At 56.3% G+C, this 26,679-nt stretch overlaps 2 protein-coding genes across 7 annotated transcripts in view; both read left to right on the forward strand.

The window, feature by feature from the left end:
* The window catches only part of SPNS3 (SPNS lysolipid transporter 3, sphingosine-1-phosphate (putative)), a 55,438-nt gene extending 48,096 nt beyond the window's left edge, over window positions 1-7,342 (forward strand). For 4 of the 5 annotated variants that reach the window (XM_037987442.2, XM_008009913.3, XM_037987443.2 and 1 more), the window contains 3 exons: window positions 5,386-5,484; window positions 5,569-5,740; window positions 6,942-7,342. In XM_037987442.2, the coding sequence (XP_037843370.2) occupies window positions 5,386-5,484; window positions 5,569-5,740; window positions 6,942-7,030 (360 nt within the window). In that variant the 3' untranslated portion in view covers window positions 7,031-7,342. The remainder of the gene's footprint in view (window positions 1-5,385; window positions 5,485-5,568; window positions 5,741-6,941) is intronic. The other variant, XM_008009915.3, reaches the window with a different exon arrangement.
* An 11,196-nt stretch (window positions 7,343-18,538) lies between these two features.
* SPNS2 (SPNS lysolipid transporter 2, sphingosine-1-phosphate) overlaps window positions 18,539-26,679 on the forward strand; it is a 41,332-nt gene continuing 33,191 nt past the window's right edge. The window contains exon 1 of one of the 2 annotated variants that reach the window (XM_008009918.3): window positions 18,539-19,080. In XM_008009918.3, the coding sequence (XP_008008109.1) occupies window positions 18,711-19,080 (370 nt within the window). In that variant the 5' untranslated portion in view covers window positions 18,539-18,710. The remainder of the gene's footprint in view (window positions 19,081-26,679) is intronic. The other variant, XR_005236749.2, reaches the window with a different exon arrangement.

The raw sequence follows: 26,679 nt of genomic DNA on the forward strand, positions 1-26,679 counted from the left end.
GCCTCCAGGGAGCAGGGAGGGGCAAGCAGGAGGAAAGAGGGGGCCCTGTTCGAGGGTGAGCTGAGGGTGGGATCCAGCGCTGGGGGAGGAGGTAGCCTCCCAGCACAGCAGGGGCAGGAAGTGTGTGGGGACAGGGCCTGTGGCAGGAAGTAGAGGAAGGTCCCCTTTGCTGGCCGGCACTTGCTCCTGAGACAGGAGATCGGCTTCTCTTTCGGCAGGGGCCCAGGGAGGGAGGAGGCCTTAGGGTGTATGTGAACAGGGGCCACAGAACAAGGGAGCAGGGAGCGAAGGACAGGGCACAGTCATGTGAACAGCTTTCAGTAGCCAAGAAAGCCACAGAGGGCTGATAGGAAAATGGGTGGAAACTGCAGGTGTCTGGGAGGTTGCAGCCTGTGGGTGGGTCAGAGGGCCGAGGGCAGAGGGCAGCAGAGCCCAGGCTCAAGGACTCTGCAGCAGCTCATCTGCTTCCGCTTCTAGCCCAGCTCCTCACTAGCTGTGTGGCCCTGGCCAAGTGACTGAACCTCTCTGGGTCTTGGTTTGCTCACCTGTCCAATAAGCAGAGCGGTGGCAACCACCAATGACACCCCAGGCTATAAGAATAGAATGAATTCACTCCTGCGTCCTATAGATTCCTGAGTGGGTGTGTGGGCCCCGCTGACTTCCAGATCATCCATTCCTCGGGACACTCCTCTCTCTTTTTTTTGCTTTTGAGACAGAGTCTCTCACTGTCGCCAGGCTGGAGTGCAGTGGCGTGATCTCGGCTCACTGCAACCTCTGCTTGCTGGGTTCAAGCTATTCTCCTGCCTCAGCCTCCCAAGTAGTTGGCACTGCAGGTGTGCACCACCACGCCCAGCTAATTTTTGTATTTTAGTAGAGACGGGGTTCACCATGTTGGCCAGGATGGTCTTGATCTCTTGACCTCGTGATCCGCCCCCCTCAGCCTCCCAACGTGGTGGGATTACAGGCGTGAGCCACTGCACCTGGCAGGGATACTGCTCTCTTCGATGCAGTCTCCACAATGGGGAGAATCCAGGTTCTCTCTGGAGAAGGGACCTCAGGGGCTGTCTGGTCCAGTGGCTTGAAGACATCACTGTGCATGAGAGTCAGGTTTGAGGGAGCTTGTTACACACCCTGATTCCAGGCCCTGTGTCCTCCAAGTCCACGCTGGGGTCCAGGGACCGGTGTTTCTGATGAACTTCCCAAGGGATCCTGCCACCGCATTCCGTAGAGCACACTTTGAGGACACTGGTCTCGCATCGCGAGCTCGCCAGTCCGTAAATGCTTTGCCAAATTCCAGCCATCCCCTTGTTCACATACACCTCCCTGGAGCTCATTCCTCACGCCGCGGGCAGCGCCTGCCTCTCAGGGGCTTTCTGTTGATGAAAATAATTCGGCTCAGTCACAGCCAAGACCCACCTCTGCCACCCTCCCCTTGGCCCCACTGGGCCGCAGAGGGCCCTGCTCCCTGGAGACTGAGATTATGTCCCCTGAACCTGCATCTCCTCAGGCAGAGCTCCCTGCCTCCCCACACCTAGTCATGGGGGCTCCCTCCCAGCCCTGCTGTCTGTCCCAGCCCCACTCAGGATGGCCCAGAGCCAGCTCACCCCAACCCCTCTCCAGGCAGGGGACGGTGTAAGCCAAGGTGTGGAGGGAGGATCCCGGGAGCACGATCTCTGGATCCCAACCAGTGTGGGGGCTACAGAAGGAGGGGGTTCATTTCCTCTTTCTCAGGCCTGTCCTCTGGGGTCCTGCAATCCAGCCACAGGCTCATCTCCCACCCCTCAGCAGACGTCCCCACACTTCCCCGGAGAGTTGTCACCTCTGGGTTCTCCCCCTGCCCCAGGTTTCAACGCTTCCCCGCTCAGCCTCTGCCCCCCAGGTAGCTGTCGGCTCACTGGCCTGTCTCACCCTCCCAGGGGTGTTTGGGGGCGAGGCCTGGGTGGGGGTGCAGGAGGCAGGCTGCAGGGGGAGTCTGCACCTGGTGGCTGCTTCTCTAACTTTCTACAAGCCCTTGGTTGGCCCCGGTTTAGCCCTGGGCTATAAAGGGAACAGCTCTTCTAAGAAGGGAGAGCCAGAAACAGAGGTGTTTTTGTCTCAGAATAGAGTGAGCCTGGATTTTTGGGAACCCAAAGCCTCTTATTTCTGAAATTACCCCCTGGGCTCTCCAGCTTCTGTGGGGCCCAGTCTCGGCTGCTGGCTGCATGGAGACAATGCAGACTTGGAACAGGCTGGGGGAGACCCACCTCCCTCGCCACTGGCAGCAGCGACAGAGCTGGGCCCAGCAGGTTGGGGTTCCTGGAAGAGGAGAAAGTGGCCACCCTACCTGGACCTTACTGTGGGGGTCCCAGCAGCCCCAGCCTCCATGTGGACCTTTTTGGACATTCAGGTTCCTCCCTCCGGGAAGCCTCAACTGCCTTCCTGGAGCCACCAGTGAGTAATTACGTAATTATAGGGTGAGAAGGAAGTCCTTGGGGAAGGTGCAAAGCTGTTGGTCAGTTCCTTCTCAGGCCTGTTGGCAGATCCTGGTGATGGCAAGAGGCCTGGTTTCTCTCGCCACCTGCGCAGGGTGGCTCAGTGCCAGTGACCCTGGGACCAGACAGTCACCACAGTGACTCCCGCCCTCTGCCCTGCCCACCACAAAACCCCCTGCATCCACCCCCTGGGGTTCTGGAATGCAGAGATCCTGTCCATGGGATCCTCCCTCCACACCTTTGCTTACACTGTCCCCTGCCTGGAATGCCTTTCCCCGTCTCTTTGCCAATTACTCTGCCATCCGTTTACAGGGCTAGCAATGAACTTGTCCTCCTCATCTTTCTCTTGGATTTCTGAATGCTCTATTACAAATGCACAAATATTGCTGGAAACACCGGCTCCTCCTTGCCCATCACAGCAGAGTGGTCAAAAGGCCAGGTCCTGGAGGGAGAAGGCCTGGGATCCTATCTCAGTCCTGTTATTTCAGGCTGGGTGACCTTGGGCAAGTCACTTGCCCTCCCTGTGGAGGTTTTTCTCATCTGTACAATGCAGGTGGTCATCGTATCTCCCTCATGGGTTGTTCAAGTTGATGTATAAAATGCATACAGCAAGCATTCAATAAATGTTGGCAGTTATTTATTTTATTATTTTTTTTTTGAGACAGGATCTTGCTCTGTCACTCAGTCTGGAGTGCAATGGTGCCACCTCGGCTCACTACAACCTCCACCTCCCGGGTTCGAGTGATTCTCCTGCCTCAGCCTCCCGAGTAGCTGGGATTACAGGTGCGCACCACCACACCCGGCTAATTTTTGTATTTTTGGTAGAGACGGGGTTTCACCATGTTGGCCAGGCTGGTCTCGAGCTCCTGACCTCAATTGATCCACCTGCCTCAGCCTCCCAAAATGCTGGGATTATAGGCCTGAGCCCCTGTGCCCAGCTAATATTGATTGTTACTAACTCACGGCCTCAGGTCATGGACACCTAGGTCTTGGGGATAAGGCTACAGGGTGGTAAGCTCCCCTGTGGCTGTCCAGCTGGGTTCATGTGACCATGGTCTCTGCTTGAACCCCCTCCCCCTCCCTCCTTCCACCCCCTGCTGTAGCCCTGGGTTCTGGCAGAGTTTCTCCTGGGCATAGTCTCCCAGATGGATCTACTTGACTTATTTTGTTGGCAGACTTTCAGCTAGTCGCCTCTGTGCCTGGTACCTCGCTGCACCCAGGGACCCCAAGAGAAATTAAAGGTCTTTGTTGGCCAGGCGTGGTGGCTCAAGCCTGTAGTCCCAGCACTTTGGGAGGCTGAGACGGGCGGATCACGAGGTCAGGAGATCGAGACCATCCTGACTAACACGGTGAAACCCCGTCTCTACTAAAAAAATACAAAAAACTATCCGGGCGAGGTGGTGGGCGCCTGTAGTCCCAGCTACTCGGGAGGCTGAGGCAGGAGAATGGCGTAAACCCGGGAGGCGGAGCTTGCAGTGAGCTGAGATCCGGCCACTGCACTCCAGCCTGGGCGACAGAGTGAGACTCCCTCTCAAAAAAAATTAAAAGGCCGGGCGCGGTGGCTCACGCCTGTAATCCCAGCACTTTGGGAGGCCGAGGCGGGTGGATCACGAGGTCGGGAGATCGAGACCATCCTGACTAACACGGTGAAACCCCGTCTCTACTAAAAAAATACAAAAAACTATCCGGGCGAGGTGGTGGGCGCCTGTAGTCTCAGCTACTCGGGAGGCTGAGGCAGGAGAATGGCGTGAACCTGGGAGGCGGAACTTGCAGTGAGCTGAGATCCGGCCACTGCACTCCAGCCTGGGCAACAGAGCGAGACTCCGTCTCAAAAAAAATAAAAAAAATAAAAATAAAGGTCTTTGTTGCCTACACACCATAGGGAATAAAAGGAGGTGGACAGAGAAGGGGCCCCTCCCAGTTCTGGGTGACATGAGTTCAGTTAGGGGTGTGCACAGGAGTTGCAGGAGCTCAGGGCAGGTACCTGAACTCTGAGAGGGCTTCACAGAGGAGGTGACCCAAATGCAAGTCCTAAATGACAAATAGAGATGCTCCAGCTGGACCAGAGGGTGGAAGGCATGCCAGGCAGAAGGCGCAGCCGAGTTCAAGTGCCTGGAACGTTCCATCTCAGAGCATTATTTTGGTTTGATGTCCACACGAAGCCTCCAGGTAGCAGACGAATAATGATAATGAGTGACACTCTCAAGATCGGTACTATTATTATCCCCATTTGGGGATGGAGAGACAGAGGGAAGAAAGGTTATAGTTTTAGTAGAGACGGGGTTTCACCATGTTGCCCAGGCTGGTCTTGACCTCCTGATCTCAGGTGATCCACCCACCTCGGCCTCCCAAAGTGCTGGGATTACAGAAGTGAGCCACCGTGCCTGGCCCAGTGTTCATCTTCTTAACGTTCTCAGCCTCGTCCGTCGAGTTGTGTGGGCTTCTCCAGCAAGGCTGCCTTTGGTCTCTGCCCCAGGGGCCCTGCGGCTCCTGAGAGGACTGAGCCCTCCGTACCACCCCTGCCCAATTGCCCGCACATGCAGACACCTGGCATGCACCTGCTCTTCTCCCCACCCGCCTGCACTGCTGTGTCCTGGGCCCCTGAGCTGGGATACCCCACCCCCTTTCACTGTGGTCACAGTCATGCCTGGTTCCTTCCCATTTCAAGAGCAAACTCTCAAGAGGGGTGGCCCTGATCGGGGGACTTGGCACCCCCATCCTCGGGCACTGGAGAAGCTTCAGATGGGCCTGATATTCTGGGGTGGGACTTTAGACCTTGGGGGTTGCCGACTCCCTCCCATCCCACTCACCTGAATGGCCTGTCACTCCTCCAGGCAGGTCCTTGGCAGGTGGGGAACAGGAGGCAAGGGTGCCCTCACTTGGGGTGCCCCCGTGCTGTGCCTATGTTTTTCAGTCTGTGGTGGTGCCCAGGTGCCGGGGGACAGCAGAGGCACTTCAGATCACAGTGGGCCACATCCTGGGAGACGCTGGCAGCCCCTATCTCACAGGACTTGTAAGAGGTGTCTGCGTGTGTGGGATGGGGAGGGTCTGGGGGCCAGCCTGGTGGGCCTGGCGTCCCACCACTTCTCCTCCACAGATCGCTAGTGTCCTGCGGGCCAGGCGCCCTGACTCCTACCTGCAGCGCTTCCTTAGCCTGCAGCAGAGCTTCCTGTGCTGCGCCTTCGTCATTGCCCTGGGGGGCGGCTGCTTCCTGCTGACTGCGCTGTACCTGGAGAGAGACGAGGCCCGGGCCTGGCAGCCTGGCACAGGTACCCTACCCCTTGCACCAGGCCCGGCTCAGGGCTGGACACCCTAGGGGCAGACAGCACTGGCCACCCCCCGAACCCCTGGCCAGTTTGTTTGTTTACTTGTTCAGAAATGCTTAGTACACCCCTGCTATGTACCAGGGAAGGTTGCAGAGGCTGGGGAGGGAAAGAATGAGGCTCCTGTAGAAACTGACACTGTAGTTGGTGAAGACAGACCAGAAACAGAAAAAGTAAAGATATAGCATGTTCAGGGTGACGAGTGCTATGGAGAGATATAAAGCAGGAAAGGAAGGAGACAGGGGCCGGGCACAGTGGCTCACACCTATAATCCCAGTACTTTGGGAGGCCAAGGTGGGCGGATCACAAGGTCGGGAATTCAAGACCAGCCTGGGCAACATGGTGAAGCCCTGTCTCTACTAAAAGTACAAAAATTAGCCAGGTGTGGTGGCGCACACCTGTAGTCCCAGCTACTCAGGAGGCTAAGGCAGGAGAATCGCTTGTACCCGGGAGGTGGAGGTTATGGTGAGCCGAGATCTCGCCATCTCGCCACTGCACTCCAGCCTGGACAACAAAGTGAGACCGTCTCAAAAAAAAAAGGGACAGGTGGGTGCAGGTTACAAGGATCCCCACTGCGCAGGTGACATTAGAGCGAAGATCTGGAGGAAGCGAGGGAGTGAGCCGTCCAGCGACCCGGGGGAAGACGCTCCTAGCAGTGGGGACAGCCAGTGCAAAGGCCCTGCCATGGGAATGTATGCACCTGATGTGTTTGAGGATCAGCCAGGAGGCCAGTGTGGCTGCAGCAGGAGCAAGAGGGACAGTGGTAGGGGTGAGAGATACAGGGCCAGAGCAGGGGGTCCTTGTAAAGACCATGGCTTTCGCTCGGAGTGAGGCGGAGCTGCCGTGGGGCTTCCAGGAGAGGAGCACTCAGGTGGTCTGATTGATGTCAAAGCGTTGCCCTGGCTGCCGTGTTGAGAACAGACTGGTCAGCGATGAAGCCGAGAGGCATAGCCGACAGCCGACTCCCCTTCCAGGGGACAGTGGTGCTAAGACCACGCCAGGGGCATTGAAGGTGATGACGAGGGGTTGGATCTGGAAGGTATTTTGCATTGGGGACAGAGAGGATTTCCTGACAGCCCGTTCCCAGGCCTGGTCCCAAAGCACCTTCTGCATCCTTTGGGCAGGCTGAGCCTTTTTCCTCCTGCAGGGACCCCAGACAGCAAGGATGTGGACAGCAACGACCTGGAGAGACAAGGCCTGCTTTCGGGCGCCGCTGCCTCCACAGAGGAGCCCTGAGGTCCCTGCCTGCACTCGCTCTGCCTGCCAGCCTCCCGTTGGGCCCCACAGTAGCCGTGCCTCGGTTCCTCTTTGGCTGTCCTCGGGGACTCCAACTGAGGCGCGTCTGCCACTTTTGCATTCCCGGCTGGAGAGCTGGCAGGACCCTGTGGCTGGGCTGCGAATGGAGCTGTCAGCACTCTGCGTGGGAAGCCTGGGCCTGTGCCTGTGCCCCACTCAAGGCTGCCCCAGCCTGGGTTCCCCAGCCTGGCTGCTGCTGGGTGCTGAATAAAGCGAGGCCAGTACAAAGCCTATGGATTTCGGGCCTGTAGACAGCCCTGTTATTTATATCCTCTTGTGCCTCTGCTGGAGGGGAAGGGGGAGAGGACGGGATGGGCAGTCCAGGCCAAGGATGCAGGGCTGCCCTAAAGTAGGGAAGCTGAGGGGGTGGCTCGGCATGGGTCTCTGGGGGTCCTCAGCCTGGACCTCCCACTCTGACCCAGCTTCTCCATTCTGCAAAGTCATGGGCACTGGGCACCCTCTTTGTGATTCCACTCTGTTTTGTTTTGTTTTGTTTTTGAGATGGAGTTTCACTCTTGTCCAGGCTGGAGAGCAATGGCGCAATCTCGGATCATTGCAACCTCCGCCTCCTGGGTTCAAGCGATTCTTCTGCCTCAGCCTACCAAGTAGCTGGAATTACAGGTGTGCGCCACCATGCCCAGCTAATTTTTGTATTTTTAGTAGAGATGGGGTTTCACCATGTTGGCCAGGCTGGTCTTGACCTCCTGACCTCAGGTGATCTGCCCACCTCGGCCTCCCAAAGTGCTGGGATTATAGGCATGAGCCACCGTGCCTGGCCCGCTCCACCCTTTGAACAAAACGTGGGGGCTGAATCTTGCTCTTGGAGATGAGTTTCCACTTGGGCGCTGGTGTGGGGATGTGGCTCCAAGTTCCAGGGAACCACACAGAGGAGCACCCACGCCTACTGCTCCAGAACCCTGCTGAGGACTAGAGTGGCCTCCCGGCCTGCCCGGTTCTGTAACCCCAGCCTTCCCTGGGCCCACACTCTGACCCCAGCACAGCCCGTGGGGAGGGCTGGCTCTGCGGGGCCCACGCTTGCCACTGGGTTCAGAGCAGCTGGGCTCAGCGGGCCCTGTGGGAGATCGACAGCTTCCAGGCGGGCAGCAGTGGGAAGGCTTGTTCTCATGTTCTTTCCGCCTCCCCTGGTGCCCAGCCAGGCATCACTTGCTCACTCACTGATGGCCACCTTCGCTGTGCCAGGCTGTGCCTGTCTCCCAGCAACTGTGGGCAGAGCAGCGACTGAGACTCCTGCACAGCCCCTGATGCTTGCTTGCTCTGTCCCTGCCTTCTGTGGGGTGCCCCCCAGCCCTCCCTGTTGGCTGCAACAGGCCCCAGGAGCAGGGCTCTCCAGCTCAGCCCCCACCTACACCACAGCCAGCCCTCCCTGCAGGCTAGCCAGGCCCTTGACCGTGACTCAATGCTTGGAGCTCATGCAACAGGCAGTCCTTGAAGTTACAAGGTAAAAGATCTGTGAGAATATTTTGTTTTTCCTGAGAAGGAGGCAGCAACTGGGCGGGAGCCAGGATGCCACGGTCCCTCTCGACACTCACTGGCTGTGTGACCTAGGTGGCTCCCTGACTCCCTGAGGGCCGCTGACTCCCTGGCTGTGTCTGAGAGGTGTGTTGACGTGGCTTCCTAACCTGGGCATGTGATTCGCACAGGCTGGGTCTAGACCCACAAAGGCCCAGCTCCAGCGTCTGAACCTTCCTCCCAACAGCCCCAGGGAGGGCCCCTGTGAGGCGAGGCTCCCAGAAAATGAGTGAGGGCTGCCCAAGGGTCAGAACACTCGGCTGGGCACGGCAACTCACGCCTGTAATCCCAACACTTTGGGAGGCAGAGGCTGGTGTATTGCTTGAGGTCAGGAGTTCAAGACCAGCCTGGGCAACATGGTGAAACCCTATCTCCGCCAAAAAATACAAAAACTTAGCTGGGCGTGGTGGCCCGCATCTGTGGTCCCAGCTCTGGGAGGCTGAGGTGGGAGGATCGCTTGATCCTGGCGGTGGGGCATGGAGTTTGTTGTGAAGGGAGATGGCCCCACTGCACTCCAGCCTGGGTGACAAAGTGAGACTTTGTCTTAAAAAAACAAACAAACAAACAAACAAACAAAAGAACACCAGCCGCCACCTCCCCACCCAGAGTCCAGTACAGGAAGAGCAGGAACCTCGTTCGTGCCCACTCTACAAACATGCATTGGTATCAGTGGGTGCCCATCGGGGTGTCCAGCAATGAATCAGACTCCAGCCCTGCCCTTGGACCTCGCAACCCACAGCGGGACAGGCAAGTGTGGCACACCTATGGGCAGAGTAAGGGCTTCCGTGCCCCAGAAGCCTTCAAGGAGGTGGCTTTGGAGGTGGTAATGAGGTGGGGGGAAAGGGAATTCTAGGGGCAGGGGATGGACCCACAAAGAGGGGGAGGGCGGGGGAAGAAGATATGCAGTGAGTTATGGAGGGGTGTGGTGTGGCCAAAGAGGAGGCTGCATGTGTCATTGAGCGGGGAGAGGAAGCGAGAGGCTGTCTGGGATCAGAGGGGTTTCAGATGCAGGTCGAGGAGCTGGGGTTTTAATTCTATAATCCAGGGTAGTTTCTTATGACTCAAGTGCATTCTGATATTTGGGTTGCTGGGCAGGGCAAGGCGGTGCTCTCCAAGGCTGAGCCACACAAGATGCCCAGCTGGGAGTTCATAGGAAGCTATTGTCTAAAGTGGCTTGGGGCAGAGTGGGAGCTCTGCGGCTGGTGGACGCAGCGAGTGACGGAGACCAGTATCTCCTCTGCAGCCAACCCAGACTCCCACCTCCTGCCTCTTTGGGGCCAGTCCTGGTGGGTCGAGGTTACAATAACAGCCTGGGGGAACCCAGTCACTCGGGCTAGAGTGGAGTCTGGTAAACAGAACACATCTTCCTTGCCTAAAAGGGCCCTTGTTGGGTAATCTCAGCCACTAATACTCTGGACTTGTTTGTTGGGAATGTCAACAGGAGGAAAAATGCTGCTCAGCAGGATGAGTCCTTAAGCCTGACCTGGCTCTCTTTATGTGTTAATTGCTCTTTCCAGACATACACTGCATTCCAGCTGCCAGGTAGTATCCATGCGTGGAGGTGTGTCTGTGTGCGTGTGCCTGTGCCTGTGTGAGCATCACCATGTTTGTGTGTGGCCACGTGGGGGTATGCTAGCTACCGGAACCCATACCAATAGGTATTAGTAAAGCTTTTTTTTTTTTTTTTTTTTTTGAGATGGAGTTTTGCTCTTGTTGTCCAGGCTGGAGTGCAATGGTGTGATCTCAGCTCACTGCAACCTTGGCCTCACAGGTTCAAGAGATTCTCCTGCCTCAGCCTCCCAAGTAGCTGGGATTACAGGACCACTCCACCACACCCAGCTTTTTTTTTTTTTTGAGACGGAATTTCACTCTTGTTGCCCAGGCTGGAGTGCAATGGTGCAATCTCAGGTCACTGCCACCTCCGCCTCCCAGGTTCAAGCGATTCTCCTTCCTCGGCCTCCCAAGTAGCTGGGATTACAGGCATCCACCAGGCCCAGCTACTTTTGTATTTTTAATAGAGACGGGGTTTCTCCATGTTGGTCAGGTTGGTCTCGAACTCCCAACCTCAGGTAATCCACCTGCCTCAGCCTCCCAAAGTGCTGGGATTACAAGCATGAGCCACTGTGCCCAGCCTTAATTTTTCATATTTTTAGTAGAGACAGGGTTTTGCCATGTTGACCGGGATGGTCTCGAACTCTTGAACTCAGGCAATCCACCTGCCTCAGCCTCCCAAAGTACTAGAATTACAGGTGTGAGCCACCATGCCTGGCCTAAAAGCTCTTTTTCCATGTCATTCTGAAGGTTGTGGGGGTTGAACCTGTGTGTCTGGATTCCCATACCCTAACCCTGGCTTGTTCCTCTGCCACCCCAAATATCGGTCTGTCTGTTTCATTCCCTGAAGTGTTTGACTTTCCTTTGTGCCTTGGTGGGCTTGGGAAGTTGTTTAATCTAATGCAGCCTCTACAGACAAAAGTGGCAGCAGGCAGCTGGAGTTTCCAGGAGTCATGTTTTATCTCAACACAGAGAGGTGTGTGACTGTGTGTACTCCTGTGGACCATATCAGTTTGGGTTGTGGGGTTGTATGCAACAGAAACAGACTGACTACCTTTACCAGGCAAAGGATGCATTGAAAGCACATCAGGAACTCAAAGACTTGATGAGAAGGTTGGAGATTCAGCAGCCAGGGTTCCTGGGCCATATTATTGTGGGGTCTGTGCCAGAACTCCAGATATTTTATCCCTATTCTTTTGCCACCCTCCTCAAGATTTAAAGCCTTGGGCAAGAGATTCCAGTTGGGTTAGCTTGGATTCTATGCCCATGCCTTGATTTATAACCCCATTAAGATCAGCAGACCAGGGTGCTGTTAGGAAGAGGAAGGAAGTCTCAGCACCAAAACAAAATGAAACAGGAATTAAAACAAGATGACTGGCCGGGCACGGTGGCTCATGCCTGTAATCCCAGCACTTTGGGAGGCCGAGGTGGGTGGATCACCTGAGGTCAGGAGTTCGAGACCAGCCTAGCCAACATGGAGAAACCCCGTCTCTACTAAAAATACAAAAATTAGCCGGGCTTGGTGGCGTGTGCCTATAATCCCAGCTACTTGGGAGGCTAAAGCAGAAGAATCACTTGAACCCAGAAGGCGGAGGTTGCAGTGAGCCAAGATCGTGCCATTGCGCTCCAGCCTGGGCAACAAGAGTGAAACTCTGTCTTAAAAAGGAAAAAAAGAAGAAGAAGAAGAAAGAAAACAAGATGACAGAAAACGAAAACAAAGGTAGCATCCACTACAATATCTTGGGCAGGCCAGTGGCATCTCTGAGACGCAGCATCTCCATGGGACGGGGAAGAGGCTGGACTCAATGCCCTTCAGTGGAGTCTTTATTTCTGATAGTCTGAATCCATGATGAAAGGAGACTGAAGCTTCTATAATGTAGAAAGTGTTAAAAATGTTCAAATGGCAGAACAGGAACTTCTGTGTTAGTGGGGACTCAGAGCCATCTGTTCTGAGCAGGAGAGAGAGAGACGAAGTGTTCTGAGCAAAGGCAGGCTCAGGCTGGGGGAGGGAACAGGGGCCCCATCCAGTCCCCAGCTTGGCAACAGCAAGAGCAGAGAGGAGGTGCCTTCTCCACACCGTGGGTGGTGACCTGCCGGGAAGGCTAATCAAAGGGTGGAGGCAAATAGCAGGTGGAAGCTAATGGAGGGTGGAGTCAATCAGGAAGAAAATGCCTTTTCCAGAGGGACCAGGAGAGGAATCTCGTTTCTGCGTCATTCAGAACAACAGACACATGATGCAAATCAATGTACATTTCCTGGGCACCTGCTAAACATCATTTACTCAATCAACAAACATTCTTTGAGCACCTCCTCTGTACTGGCTCGTGGAGATGAATCAGAAAGGGTATGGGCCCTCGAGGCTTACGGTCTGTTGGTGAAGGACGGGGAACAGATTCTTTCTCAGACAAAAATCAGCACAGCGTTGGTGTGATGGAAGGATATACAGGTTGCTCAATAGCCCAGAGGAGAAAATGATTGTTAAGGTGGGCCAGGGAAGGCTTCCTGGAGGAAGCTGTTTCTGTGCTGGGTTCCTGAAGGACAAGTGGGAAGAGAGAGTGAATAGGCGGCACAGGCAGAGCCTGCCTCAGTCAGGGTCGGGGGTCGGGGTGGCACGTGGATGCTCTCCGTGGTCCTGAATCATCATTGTGCTAGTGGGACAAGGGCTTTTTTGTTGATGGGAGGACAGGGGCTATAGAAAAGTGCCCCAATGCTTGCCCCTCCCCCAGGCTCCAGGAAGTATGAGTTCAGGAAGCTCCATGTTCAGTGTAATTCTGAGAGATGGGTCGTAGGAGCTGAGGCTGGAGATGGTCATGGGTTGTGAAACGTTGTGAAGGCTCTTAGAGATCATTAAGAAACGTAGACGTTTCTTTTTTCTTTTTGAGATGGACAGAGTCTCACTCTGTCACCCAGGCTGGAGTACAGTGGCACGATCTCGGCTCACTACAAGCTCCACCTCCTGGGTTCACGCCATTCTCCCACCTCAGCCTCCTGAGTAGATGGGACTACAGGGGCCCGCCACCATGCCCGGCTAATTTTGTTTTTGTATTTTTAGTAGAGACAGGGTTTCACCGTGTTAGCGAGGTGAAACTCCTGACCTCATGATCCGCCCACCTGGACCTCCCAAAGTGCTGGGATTACAGGCGTGAGCCACCGAGTCTGGCCAGGAACGCAGACATTTTTAACCCTATAGCCAGTGAAGAGCCTTAGAAAGGTTTCACTCAAGGTAGTGATGAGGTCCTTTGTGGGATTCAGAAAGTGACCGGCAAGCAATATGGAGAAACGACTGGGAGGCCCGCTGGGCACAGTGGCTCAAGCCTGTAATCCCAGCACTTTGGGAGGCCAAGGTGTGTGGATCACTTGAGGCCAGGAGTTCAAGACCAACCTGGCCAACATGATGAAGCCCCGTCTCTACCAAAAAAAAAAGAAAAAAATTAGCCAGGCATGGTGGTGCGCACCTGTAATCCCAGCTACTCAGGAGGCTGAGGCAGGAGAATTGCTTGAACCCAGGAGGTGGAGGTTGCAGCGAGCCGAGACTGTGCCATTGCACTCCAGCCTGGGGGACAGAGCAAGACTCTGTCTCAAAAAACAAACAAACAAAACAAAACAAACAAAAAACTGGAGGGGGATGTGGGAACAGGTGATGTTGAACTGTACAAGGGTCCAGGTGAGACAGAGAGGCCTGAGCTAAGCCAGTAGGCAATGTGGACATGGGGAGAGGTTCAAGAGAGGAAATTGAAAGCCCTCAGATGTGGGTGTTGAGGAGAAGGAGCCCCACGTGGCCCCCAGGCTTCCTGCTTGGCGACAGCATGGATGATGGTGCTTTTTGACAAAAGATAAATGATACCAGAGTGGGAGCAGGTTGGAGGAAGGATGACAAGTTCGTTTTCAAATGTGCTGAGTCTAAGGTACGTGTGGGATATCTGGTGGGAGGTGTGTGTAGGAGACCACATATGGATCTCGTGTTTGGAGATGAGGCCCTGTCTAGAGACGGAGGTTGGGGTGTCATAGTTACATGGATGATCACTGAAAGTTGAGGCCATGGCTGCTCACGGTGGCTCATGCCTCTAACCCTAGCATTTTGGTAGGCTGAGGTGGGAGGATCACTTGAGCCCGAGTTTGAGACCAGCCTGGTCAACATAGTGAGAGCCTTTCCCTAAAAAAAAAAAAAATGCTGGGTGTGGTGGTGCACGCTTATAGTCCCAGCCTTTCAGGAGGCTGAGGTGTGGACCCTCAGGAGAGGAAGACTCTTCTTTATATATATATATATTTTTTTTAATTATTATTTTTTTCTCCCTGAGACGGAGTCTTGCTCTGTCGCCCAGGCTGGAATATGAAAGTCCCTGTTTCTCTGTCTTTGCTCCTGTCTGTCTTGGCTCTCTGTGTGTTTCTTTTTGTTATTGTTGTTTTGAGACAGAGTCTCACTCTGTCACTCAGGCTGGAGTGCAGTGGTGTGATCTTGGCTCACTACAACCTCTGCCTCCTGGGTTCAAACCATTCTCTTCCCAAGTAGCTGGGATTACAGGCGCACGCCACCACACCCAGCTAATTTTGTATTTTTATTAAAGATGGGGTTTCTCCATGTTGGCCAGGCTGATCTTGAATTCCTGACCTCAAGTGATCTGCCCACCTTGGCCTCCCAAAGTGCTGGGATTACAGGCATGAGCCACTGCGCCCAGCATCAGGAAGCCCCTTCTTGAGCCCAAGAGTTCAAAGTTACCATGAGCTATGGTTGCACACTGCATTCCAGCCTGGGTAAGACAGACCCTGCCTCTTTTTTTTTTTTTTTTTTTTTTTTTTTTTGAGACGGAGTCTCGCTCTGTCGCCCGGGCTGGAGTGCAGTGGCCGGATCTCAGCTCACTGCAAGCTCCGCCTCCCAGGTTTACACCATTCTACGGCCTCAGCCTCCCGAGTAGCTGGGACTACAGGCGCCCGCCACGTCACCTGGCTACTTTTTTGTATTTTTCAGTAGAGACAGGGTTTCACCATGTTAGCCAAGATGGTCTCGATCTCCTGACCTCGTGATCCACCCGTCTTGGCCTCTCAAAGTGCTGGGATTACAGGCGTGAGCCACCGCGCCCGGCCCAGACCCTGCCTCTTAAAAATTTTTTCAAAAAAAGTAAAGTTCAGGCCTAGGTGAGAGGCTGCCAAGGCAGAAGCTGCCAAGGGGGAAGGGAAGCAACAGAGGCCTGAGCCCTGGAGACACTCCCATGTGGGAGGATGGGCAGAGGGCAGATGGGCTGAGCTCCCAATTACCAGCCAGGGAGGAGCAAGTGCATTCTAGGCCAGTATTTCTCCGAGTGTCCTGCAGAGCTCTCGTCTTGCAAGACATTCTGTGGTCACACACACCTGGGAACGTGGCATCCTACATCTCCCTCTGGGAGATTCAGAGTGTCCATTCTCATAGTAAAGGCTCTGAAAAGTCTCTGAGTAAGGAAACCTACTTTTCTGTGTTTATCCCACTACTTCCCAAATATACATGCTCTTTGAATAATGGCCATTAATGTCCTGTGCCCCATTTTTTTCTTTTTTTGTGTGTGTGTGTTTTCTTTTTCTTTCCTTCCCCCGCCCCCCACCCCACTTTTTTTGTTTTTTGTTTTTTGAGATGGAGTCTCACTCTGTCACCCAGGCTGGAATGCAGCGGCGTGATCTCGGCTCACTGCAACCTCTGCCTCCCAAGTTCAAGCAATTCTCCTGCCTCAGCTTCCTAAGTAGCTGGGATTACAGGCACGCACCACCATGCCCGGCTAATTTTTGTATTTTTAGTAGAGACAGGGTTTCACCATGTTGGTCATGCTGGTTTCGGACTCCTGACCTCAGGTGATCCACCCACCTCGGCCTCCCAAAGTGCTGGATTATAGGCATGAGCCACCACACCCGGCCCCCATTTGTTTTTGAAGCTGTGATCTAGACCTAATGAATGAATATCAGAAGGTCCTTTAGCCATGGAGTTCAGCCTCCTGTTATACTGACGAGGAAGCAGAATCCCGCCCAGGCTGAAGGCAGCGTGCGGGGCAGTGGAGGAAGTGCTGGATTAGACGGCAGACACACCTGGGTTTAGTCCAGGCGCTGTCATTTACCAGGTGTTCAACCTTGGGCAAATGACTTCTTTTCCCTGGGCCTCAGTTTCTTCATTGGCGAGACGGAGGAAAGAACCCTACCAGTACTCTGTCTGACGGCCCAGGATAGTGCCAGAACGTCTCAGAAGGCTGCAGGGATTTGTCCCGGGCTGCACGACCAGACAGGGCTTCTTGTCCTCCCTGTCCCTCTGCCCTTGGTGGCCCCTTATCCCACACAAGGACCTATTCTAGAGACTGCCTTTGAGTTGGATCCCCAGCGAAACACAGTGGGAATGGCTGGCTGGCTTGGTGGCAGCCCAGAGGTCCCCCAGGTTTGAAAGGCTCATGCCACCCTCTTCCCCTGTTCTGGGACCATCCCAGTGGTGAAAAGGGAAGGCAGTCGAAAGAGAATGCTCCCCTTTCTGTCAAGGCCGAAAGTGTGCCCCTGGACAGGACTGTGGCCAAAGCGATGAGGAGTTTTGAGGCATGGGAAGGGGACCCTGGGGTTGGGTCTAGAGCCGTGGTTGTGCCTCCTTCACCACTAGACACAGTTCCACAGCTGGACAGCCTCCCACAGCTGGACTCTGTCCACCTGCTAGCACCATCACACACTCAGGAGGATCATTGCCGGGACTGGGTTGTAGCCCCATGGAGATCCTAGCTGTATCTTTGCTTGTTAATCACCCGTCATGCCAGGCCACCATGGGGAACTCCCCCCATCCGCCTTTGCAGGCCTGAGCTCAGCAAGCTGGAAAGAGGCAGCAGGCAACTTTCAGAATGAAATCTGTTTTCCTAACCCTCCCGTCACAGTCATTCATACCCAGCACGCTGAAGCATATTTTTAGTCACTTTGCAGAATTTAAAATACACCTCGAAGGCGCCAAGAAACACCAGCTTGGGGATTAACTCTGCTCACAAGAGACAGTGGAGGGGGGCGGGGGGTGCCTCGTGCTGCGTCACCCGTTGGCTATGCCATGACTCACTGTGGCCGACAGCTTCATCAGATGCACCTGCCTGCGGACGTGGGGTCCAGAAAAGCCTGTAGTGGGGACTGAGCTCCAGCCCTCGGGGATAAGCCAGAGCCCAGGGCGGCTCCAGCCCTGCCACAGACTCACTGCCTGTTCATAATGGCTCACATCCGTGCCCTGGGACTTGTCTGTGAAACACAGGGAATAATTAACTGGTTTCCGAGGGTCTGTCCAGTTCTAACATTCTGTCCTCTGCACTTTGTACAGGATTTTAATTTCAATTAAAGCCCCAGACAGGTGAATGGGGGAGGGAAAGGGGAGATCATCACAGAGCCACAGCACCTGAGGAGGGGAGAAACCGTGATGAGATGTCAGGAACGCAGGAGCTCCCCAACCACTCTTCGTAGGAGGCAGACCCCTGCACCGTCCCACCAAGGGGAAGTGACCACCCATGGATTTCCAGACTGAATCCCATCCTGCCATCTGCCCCCAGATACAGAAACGGAGACCCAGAGAGTGGGTGTCATGTTCAGGGTCATGCCACACACCAGGGCACAGCTGAGCTGGGACCCCGCCTCCTGTCTGCCACTGGGGGCTTTGTACCCTTGCTAGCATGTACCTGGAAGTCTGAAGCTTGGAGATGTGGTCCCTCAGGAGAGAAGGGCCCTTCTGAATATCCTGTTTCTGTTGGGCGCCAATCAGAACCCTGGTTCTCCCTGCCAGGGGCTGCCGGCCACTCTGTGGGGCAAGGGTAGGGTCCTGGTGCCTACACAGGAATGGGTCGGGAGTAGATTGGGGGCTGGATCTGGGTTGCCCTGGGGAGATGGGCGACACAGCCCACCATGACTGGTGGAGGTCTAGGTTCTGGGCCCTCCCTGAACTGTTTAAATCGGGGCGTGTGAGCATCGGAGGAGCCACCGGCTCTCCAACCGGCGCCCCTGACTTTAGTTATCTGAGACTCCTCCCTCCAGTTCGCCCAGATACGCTAGGCTCAAGCCCTCCGCCCGGCTCCCAGAGCCTCCCCCGGCAGTCCATGCCCGAGGCAGGGGTTGGGTGAAGGGTACTGAGTAGGTGCTGGGAGCCCCGTCACTAGCACCCTGCTCCCAGCTCCGTAGCCGGAGCAAACCTTCTTCCGCTCCCCGCGGGCGTTCACGGCCGGGCGGCCCCGGCGTGACTGCGCTCCCGTTAGCGGGAGGGGCTCTGCAGCCCCGGCCCCTCGCCCCCGGGCGCCCATCCCCGGGGCAGCACGTGCGGGGCGGGGCTGTGGCCCGAGCCCGGAGCTGATTGGGCGCGGGCCCGGTGGGCGGGGCCGGGCCGCAGCTGTCAGAGCCGCGGCGGCGACGGCGGCGCATCGAGCTGAGCGGTGGCGGCGCCGCAGCCGGGGTCGGAGCGCAGGAGCCGACGGGGCCCGACCGGGATGGTGCAGCGGCGGCTCCGCGGCGCACACACGCGCTGAGCGGGCCCAAGCTGGGCCCCGCGCCCCCCGCGCCTCCCGCCGCCCCGATCCCGGCCGGCATGATGTGCCTGGAATGCGCCTCGGCGGCGGCGGGCGGCGCGGAGGAGGAGGAGGCGGACGCGGAGCGGCGGCGCCGGCGCCGGGGGGCGCAGCGAGGGGCTGGCGGTAGCGGTTGCTGCGGGGCGCGGGGCGCGGGCGGCGCTGGAGTCTCGGCCGCGGACGATGAGGTGCAGACGCTGTCGGGCAGCGTAAGGCGGGCCCCGACCGGACCCCCCGGCACCCCTGGCACCCCCGGCTGCGCAGCTACTGCAAAGGGCCCCGGCGCGCAGCAGCCGAAACCGGCCAGCTTGGGCCGCGGGCGGGGGGCAGCCGCCGCTATCCTCAGCTTGGGCAACGTGCTCAACTACCTGGACAGGTACACCGTGGCAGGTGAGCAAGGGCCCCACCCAGCCCGAGGACCAGGACCCCCCCGCCATCCCACCACCCGCCTCGAGGAAGGTACCCCAGAGAGCTTTTGGTCCCAGGCCTACTATCTCCAGGACCTACGTGAGGTCCCTACGGACCCTCTGCTCAGGCACAACTGGGCAAGGGATGCCTCCGTGCTCCACGGGTACAATCCAGCTCCCCGCTCATACACACCCGGGGCCAAGGGTTAGGTGAGTCCCCACCCCTGGAGCAGCCCGCGCGTCCTCGCCAGCCCTTGACGGCTCATCCGTTGTCCTCTTCTCCAAGAGTCTCCTCTGCGTCTCTCTGCCTCCTTGTCTGTGCTCCCCCTCCGACCCCAGCTGCAGCTTCCCGGGCCTCCTTCCCTTCCCCCAGCCCAGGCCGTCTGTCCGTCCATGGCCCGTCAGTTCCTTCCTTTCTCCGCCGCCTCCACCCCCCTGCGTGCGTGCGGCGAGTGCGCGCGCCCCTTGCGGGTGTGGGCTAGGGAGACCGGGTGTGTGTGCGCGTGGCGGCGCGGTTGTGTGTGTGAGCGCGTGGCTGACAAAGGCTCCGGGCTGCGGGGAGCGGAGGGAGGGGCGGGGCGGGTCCGCGGCGCCTGGGGACCCAGGCTGCGGTTTGCAGCTGGCCCTGTACAGAGGCCTGAAGACGCCTCCCCCTGCTCTGTGGTGCTTGGGGTGTAGGGTAGGGCGCAGGCCTCTGAAGCTAGAGACGTGGAGCCTCAACCTCAGGGAGCATCTCTGGGAATCAGCCTTGGGGACGGGATTGGGATCGATAGAACAACTGGGTTCTAGCCCCGCATTTGCTCCTAATGTGCTTGGTGTGTGACCTTGGGCCAGTCTCAGGGTGTGTTTAGGTCTGTTTGCTCGTTTGTGAGTTGATTGATCATTGGGCCTTTGGGGGACGCACGTGGTTCTGGAATTTCCTTCTGCTGGCTCCCCTCCCCAGCTCTTAGGGGTGGCTCCAGGGGTAAGCATTTGCCCTAGACTGAGCTGCTGCTGGTTGGGAATGGTGGCGCCTTGAGAGGGAAGGACTTTGGCCAGACTGGCATAGGTAGGGGTTCCCTGCAGGAGGAGAGCAGTACTGTGTGCCCGGCATGCTGGCCCAGAAACTGCCTAACTATAGCTTAGTAAAATCTGGAGCTACCAAACACACACACAACAGAGAGAGAGAGAGAGGAGAGAGAGAAGAGAGAGGGAAGGATTTATTTTGGACAGACTCTAAAGCGAACTTTGCGGCAGTTGAGAGAAGAGAGCCGGAGCATAAACCACACACCACCTGGTGCCTTTCTCCGGGCCTCAGTCTCCCCCTCTGTTGAATGGAGTTCTGTGTCAAATGGAAGGGAAGAATTCTGACGGGAGGGCAGAGGCTTCCCCCTCCCCCTATTCCTGCTTTCAAACCCCTTTGGCTCTCTGTCATTCCACTGGAGGAAGCTGGAAGTGGGTACCAGTGGCATCCGTTTCTGGGTCGAGCAGTCCCAAAGAGATACTTACTTTGGTCTAGCGAGCAGGAATATTGAGCACCTCCCAAGAACGCCAACTGCTGTCGTGCATACACCATGCCGCCAGGGACCTGGGAGAGTAAGTGCCACCCTCTGGGGGAGAAATCAGAGAATAGCTGGGACCTGTAGTCAGTTCAAAAAAGGCTTCCGTACATAGATGGGGGAGACCAAGGTCCCTGTACAGCCCCCGTCCAAGATGGCCAGGAAAGCGACTGGCAAAGCTGGTGTTAGATCTAACAGTGAGGCTCTGCCTGGGAGGAGGTCTTCCCACCCTTTCTCAGCTGAAGAATGAGTGGTACTACTTCTGGCACTGGAGCGCTCTCCAGCTTGTTTTTTTCCAGCCCCAGACCACCCCCTTTGACGTTCTTAGGGGAACTGCCTCTGCCAGGGGCAGAGCCAGAGAGGGTGGAATCAGGGAGGGCTGGCGCTTATCTGCTCCCACCTCTAAGCGGGTCTCAGAGTTAGATTGTCAGAACGGGGGAATGAGATAGGAAATTTGTGGTGAATTGGTAAAGGAAGGTGGGGAGTGGTGGCTAAGAGGGGCGTGGGGCGGGCAGTTAGGGAGGAAGGCCCGGAAAGCCCTGTGCAAACACCCGCCTGGGCTGCGCCTCCCTCCCTCTCCTGGCCTGGGATGGGAGCTCACGCACCACCCCACCCCCAGCACACAACAGACACAGGTTTCCTCTCCGGATAAGCCTGGTTGCCCCTCTCTCTCTGGTAGATTTCCCCATCTCCACTTCCCCAAGTTCAGTTTTTAGGAATATTTATCATCTCTATGGTAACTACTATGGCTTGATGTGCTAGGGTCAGGGGAGTGCTCATCCCAGGCCTGAGTGCACCTGTTGCTGGCTGGCCCGGCTGGGACAGAGGCGGCGATGTAGACACTCCGTTGCTCAGTCTTCAATGTTTGCACCTACCTGGCGTCAGCTCCCCACCAGAGAATGAAGGGAGGTCCCACTTTCCTTCTTTAAATCTGTCCTTAAAATCTGTTTTTTCATAGTATAGACCAGCTTTGTCCAAAAGGAATATAATGTAAGCCACATATTCATGTCAGATTTTCTGGTGGCTGAAGGAAAATAGTACAGGAAATAGGTGTGATTAATTCATAATATATTTTATTTAACTCAATATATCCAACATATTTCAACATGTAATCAATATAAAAGTTGTTAGGGCCGGGTGCAGTGGCTCATGCCTGTAAACCCAGCACTTTGGGAGGCCGAGGCTGGTGGATCACCTGAAGTCAGAAGTTCGAGACCAGCCTAGTCAACATGGTGAACCCCCGTCTCTACTAAATACAAAAATTAGCTGGCATGGTGGTGCACACCTGTAGTCTCAGCTACTCGGGAGGCTGAGGCAGGAGAATCGCTTGAACCCAGGAGGTAGAGATTGCAGTGAGCCCAGATCGCGCCACTGCACTCCAGCCTGGGCAACAGAGTGAGACTCTGTCTCAAAAAAAAAAAAAAAATATATATATATATACACATATACACACACACATACACACACACACACACACACATATATATATGTGTGTGTTGTTAATGGGATATTTTGCCTCCTTTTTCATACTAAGTCTTTGAAACCCAGTATGTGTATTTTCCATTCACAGCACATGTCAATACTACGGTGGCCAGGGGCCACTAGAGTGGACAGTGTAGGTCTAGAGTCTTTCCTGACCGAGTTCGAGGCAAAGCTCTTCCGCTTCCCAGCCGTGTGACCTTGAAGACATCCCCTGAGCCTTCTGTGTGATCATTCCCCTCCCGCCCGCCTCCCGGGTTGCGTGGGATAAATGAGACTGTATCTCGAGCACCTGGGACGGGGCCAGATTCCTCGGAGGGCTTCATGAGTGCCAGCTGCCTTCTCCTTCGTGCCTCTGCTCACGCTGGGCCCCTAGCCACGGTGCCGTTCCTGTTTTATTTATTTATTTTTTTTGTCGTTGTTCTGTTTTTTGGTTCTGTTTATGACAGTCCTTTTCAGGACACCTTTGCGAACCCCTCCCTTCTCCACAGGGCTGGTCTCCATCCTGGGAACTCTAGTAGCTTCTGCCTCTGCGCAAGCATTCCCAGCGCCACCCGGTGAACCTGCTAATTACGGCCTCTCCTCTGCCCCATGAGAACTCCCTGAGGGCAGCAGGCCTCAGAGCGGGTGAGGAGGGCCAGGCTCCTGTGCTTGCTCTGCTTACTGAGCGTTGCTTCAATTGGATGAAATTGAGGTAGCCCAGAAACCTCTTCTAATTCCTTCCTTGCACCTCCTTGTGCAGATGGGAACACAGCCGTCCAGAGAACAAAGACACTTACCCAAGGTCACACGCGGGGCGGAGCAGGGCCATACCAGCCAGTGCAGCATCCTCTGCAGCCCCAGGAGCCCCGGGTGGAGGTAGGGGTGTGACCCTTGCTTGTGGCCCGGAACGCAGAGGCTCTGCTGGCTCAGGCAAGAGCCCTTTGGGTAGATGAATTTCAGTTTAATTGAGCCAAGGAAGTTTGAGCTCCTCTAGGGCACCTGGCTGCTGCTCCCATGGTCCCTACCAGCCTAGCAGCCACCCACTCTGCATTCTCAGCCCACTCCTTACTGCCAGGTCAGGAGAAGGAGGTAGTCCCTCAGACGGGGGTCTCACGCCCCCTCTAACCAGCTCTGCTTCCTGGTGCCAGAGCCACCTCTGCCCCCCAGGCTGCCGTTCTTTCCTCTGTGCAATGGAAGCAGAGCTGAGGGTGTAGGTGGCAGCATTTTGTTCCTGGAACCAGGCCCCGAAAGAGGGAGCTGGCCCCGGCCTTGTTTACGGTTGGTGAGTGACTATTTGGGAACTCAGATCCTTCCCCAACTTCTGTGGGGTACCTGTTCTCTTCTCAAGACCTATTTTCTTTCCCTTTGATCCAGCCGAGGGCAGCCTGGGCACCTGGAGTTGGGTGGAGTGGGGGCTGTTGAGGAAAGGCAGAGCCTTGCCCTGGGGGAGTCCTTTTCTGCCAAAGAAGCTGAGACTGGTATCCATGGCAACTGCTCACTTAACACAAACCCAGAAGGAGCGATGAGCATAGGGACCCAGCTGGGAACACAAGCCGAGAGGGACTTGGGGGCTTCCCTGGAGCAGCTGAGCTGGGTGCAGGAGGAGGGGGCGCCAGGCTGGGGCTCACTCTCCTATTGGCCTTTTCTTTTGGTCTGTCCTGTTAAGTCTATCCAGAATTGAAAGATGGGGAAACTGAGGCCCAGGGTCTTTTACAGGGTCACCTGGTAGGTAGGGGCTAAGCCAGGCCCTATCTTGTGGCTCTGTGGCTCTCTCTTTAGATAAGAATGGCTGCCTTAAGGATAAACGGTGCCCCTGCCTTCCCTCTTAGGTGGCCCTGTCCTGGCCACTGCCACGTCTGCACTGTGGGGAAACTCCAGCTAAGGTCTGAGGGGAGGGCACCCAGAGTGTCTGACTGGCAGCTTAGCACCCAGGTGAAGGGCTAGGTGGCCTAGAATACCATTGCCCTTGTGACTAACTGCCTGCTGCCCTCTTCCTTGCTCCTGCTTCCTCTTCAACGCACCTTCCAGCAGGCTCTGCCGGCCCCTCCGCTGTGTTGTTGATCCGTCAGAGGAAGTGCCTTGAAACAGTACCTTCATCTGGGACCCTGGACCAGTGATGGCCCTGGCCTGTGCCTCTTTCTCATTTGGTGGACGAGGCAGGAAGGCTGCAGGTCTGCAGGCAATAGCCTGTTCTGAGAGGGAGGCTGCCCTGTTCAGAGCTGCGCAGAGGAGGAACTCCTTGGCCCTTCCCCGGATCCTTCCGCAATAGGAAGTGGCTTTTGTTTCTGCCTGTAGGGGCCTGAAATCTTGAAGGTAGAAGGGGGATGAGAGTGAGGGAGGCCAGTAGGACACTGGCCCGATCCCTAGGCTTCTGAGGCTGGGCTCCCTCCTGGGTTCCGAATGTCTTCTGGGCTGAGCTTCGTGTTCCTGGCTCTGCCAGCCTTTGCCAGCTTTACTGTGTGACTGGAGGCAAATTCTGACTCTCTCTGACCCCTGAATCCATGGTAGATGATTTTTGTCCCTCTCTTGCTGTTGTCGGTGTCTTGCTCCCAAGGTTAGTGTGGGGCACTTGGTCTCAGGAACTCTAGTCTGCTGGTCGCTGGCTCTGCCTGCACCTCCCTTCCCCAGGACAACCAGATCTGCTTCCCAGGAGCTGCAGTAGCCAACCAAGCTTGCCCCTGGTGGGTCTCAGCCGTGTCCTCTTTCCAGGATGCCCTCTCCCGTGCTCTGGGCTGAACCGAGTGCCTAACTCCTGGTTTTGAACTGTACTCTGCTCCGTCTCCATCACAGCACCCATCCCCATGGAGGCTCACCATCCCCCTGTAGCCATGGGGGCAGAGCCGGGTCACACCTGAGACCCCTGCATGCATAGGAGACTGCCCCAGGCTTGAGCCCTGTTGACTGAGTCACAGACTCAGTTGACTGAGACTTGGGTTGACTCATACCTGCCTGACCCAAAGCACGTCCTTCTGGGCTGAAAGGGCACTGGTAGGTTTGGACAGATCAGGTGAGGGACCAGGCCCCTGTACTGACATCAGGATTTCTCCGACAGTGGCTGGTGCTGTCTCTTTGTTCTGACCAGGGCTCACAATGAGCCTCAGGGCCTGAGTCTCCAGGAAGGAAATGGGAGGATGTAGTCAGCCGTAGTCCCTGTCTACCCAGTCCTCAGCCCTGACAATGAGGCTGCCCAACCCCCAAGCTGGGCAGAGCAGCTTTTCTACATTCAGGAGGGCACAGTGGCAGCTTTGCCCTGTCTCTTCTGCAGATAGGGCTGCCCCGGGTCACACGGTGAGGCGGTGTGAGGAAGAGCACCGGTCTGCTCTGGGCCTGGTCCTCGCCTGGTGGCTGGGAGGTGGGTGAGTAGGGCCACAGGGGAGATGAGGGTAGAGCATCGGCACTGGAGCAAGAAACAAACCTGGAAGGAGGTACTAGCCAGAGCTTGGAGGCTGGGGACAGGGTCCTGTCCTCCTGCCTCTGGCTTTCCTCTGCCTTCTTGGAGCCCTTGCTAGGGTGTCCCCACTCCCACTCCTAGAGCCATGAGGTCTTCAAGATTCCTTCACTGTCAGGCATGGGGTTCCTGGATGGGCTTCTAGGAGGGGAAGAGCAGGATGAGGCTTTGTAAACTGAAAAGGGCTGTGCCTGGGGAGGGGTGGGGCTGCTTGGTCACACAGCTGTTTCTGGCACCCGTGTGAGGACAGCTGGTATGGATGTTGAGGGGTAACTACTTGCAGCCTTTTTTGGGGGGTAGTTGTTGGGGTGCAGGTGGAGAACATAGGCCAGATGTGGGAGCCTGGGGCCCAGCTCGGCCTGGCTCCTGCAGCCTGTGTCCCGCTCACCTTCTTCATCTCAGCTTCCATGTGAGGCGGGGAGCAGCTGTCCCTGGCCGCCTCCGCTATGGAAGCAGCACGTGGGGAGAAGGCTGAGGGTTTGTGGGCTTGAGGGGAACCATTCTGAAGTCTCTTATCTCTTCCCCACCCTCTTCCCCAGGCCCCTGCCTTATCCTGTGTCTGGCTGGCATATCATGGCCCACTGGCCACACCCCCTGTGGGTCATGATAAGGCTGTGGCCACCTTGTCCCTGGCCCCTGGTGGTCTTGGGAGCCCCTGGGCCAGGACAGGGCTGGGGAGGCTGAGCTGGAGAAGGAGTAGCTGTGCAAAGCCCCCAAATTGCTAAGGCAGAGAGCCCGGTTCCAGTAAAGCTGGCCCCAAATGATAGACTAGAACCACAGGGCAGAGGCCTGGCAGCCGGCCCCGCCCACTCTTGGCATAGAGACACAGCAGGGAGGAGGGGGACGCGCTGGGCTCCGGGGTGGTGTCTCTAGGGTTAGCAGGGTCTGCCGGCAGGCTCTTGAGTGGGGAGGGGTGTTTCTCTAAGGGGCCAAGGCTCTGGGCTGGGGGCCTCATCCTCATGGTCCCTGCAGAGACGATCACTAAGCTGCTCTGCCATTAATGACCCAGATTTGCAGGGTGGCATGGGGGTAGGGGACCGGCACATGTAGAACAAACCCAGTTGAAATTCAGAAACGAACCCAACAGGGATGTCTTGGGATTCTGGGTCACTTCTGCAATGGGCAACCTGAGGCT

The sequence above is a fragment of the Chlorocebus sabaeus genome, chromosome 16 (assembly GCF_047675955.1).
Source record: "Chlorocebus sabaeus isolate Y175 chromosome 16, mChlSab1.0.hap1, whole genome shotgun sequence".
NCBI lineage: Eukaryota > Metazoa > Chordata > Mammalia > Primates > Cercopithecidae > Chlorocebus > Chlorocebus sabaeus.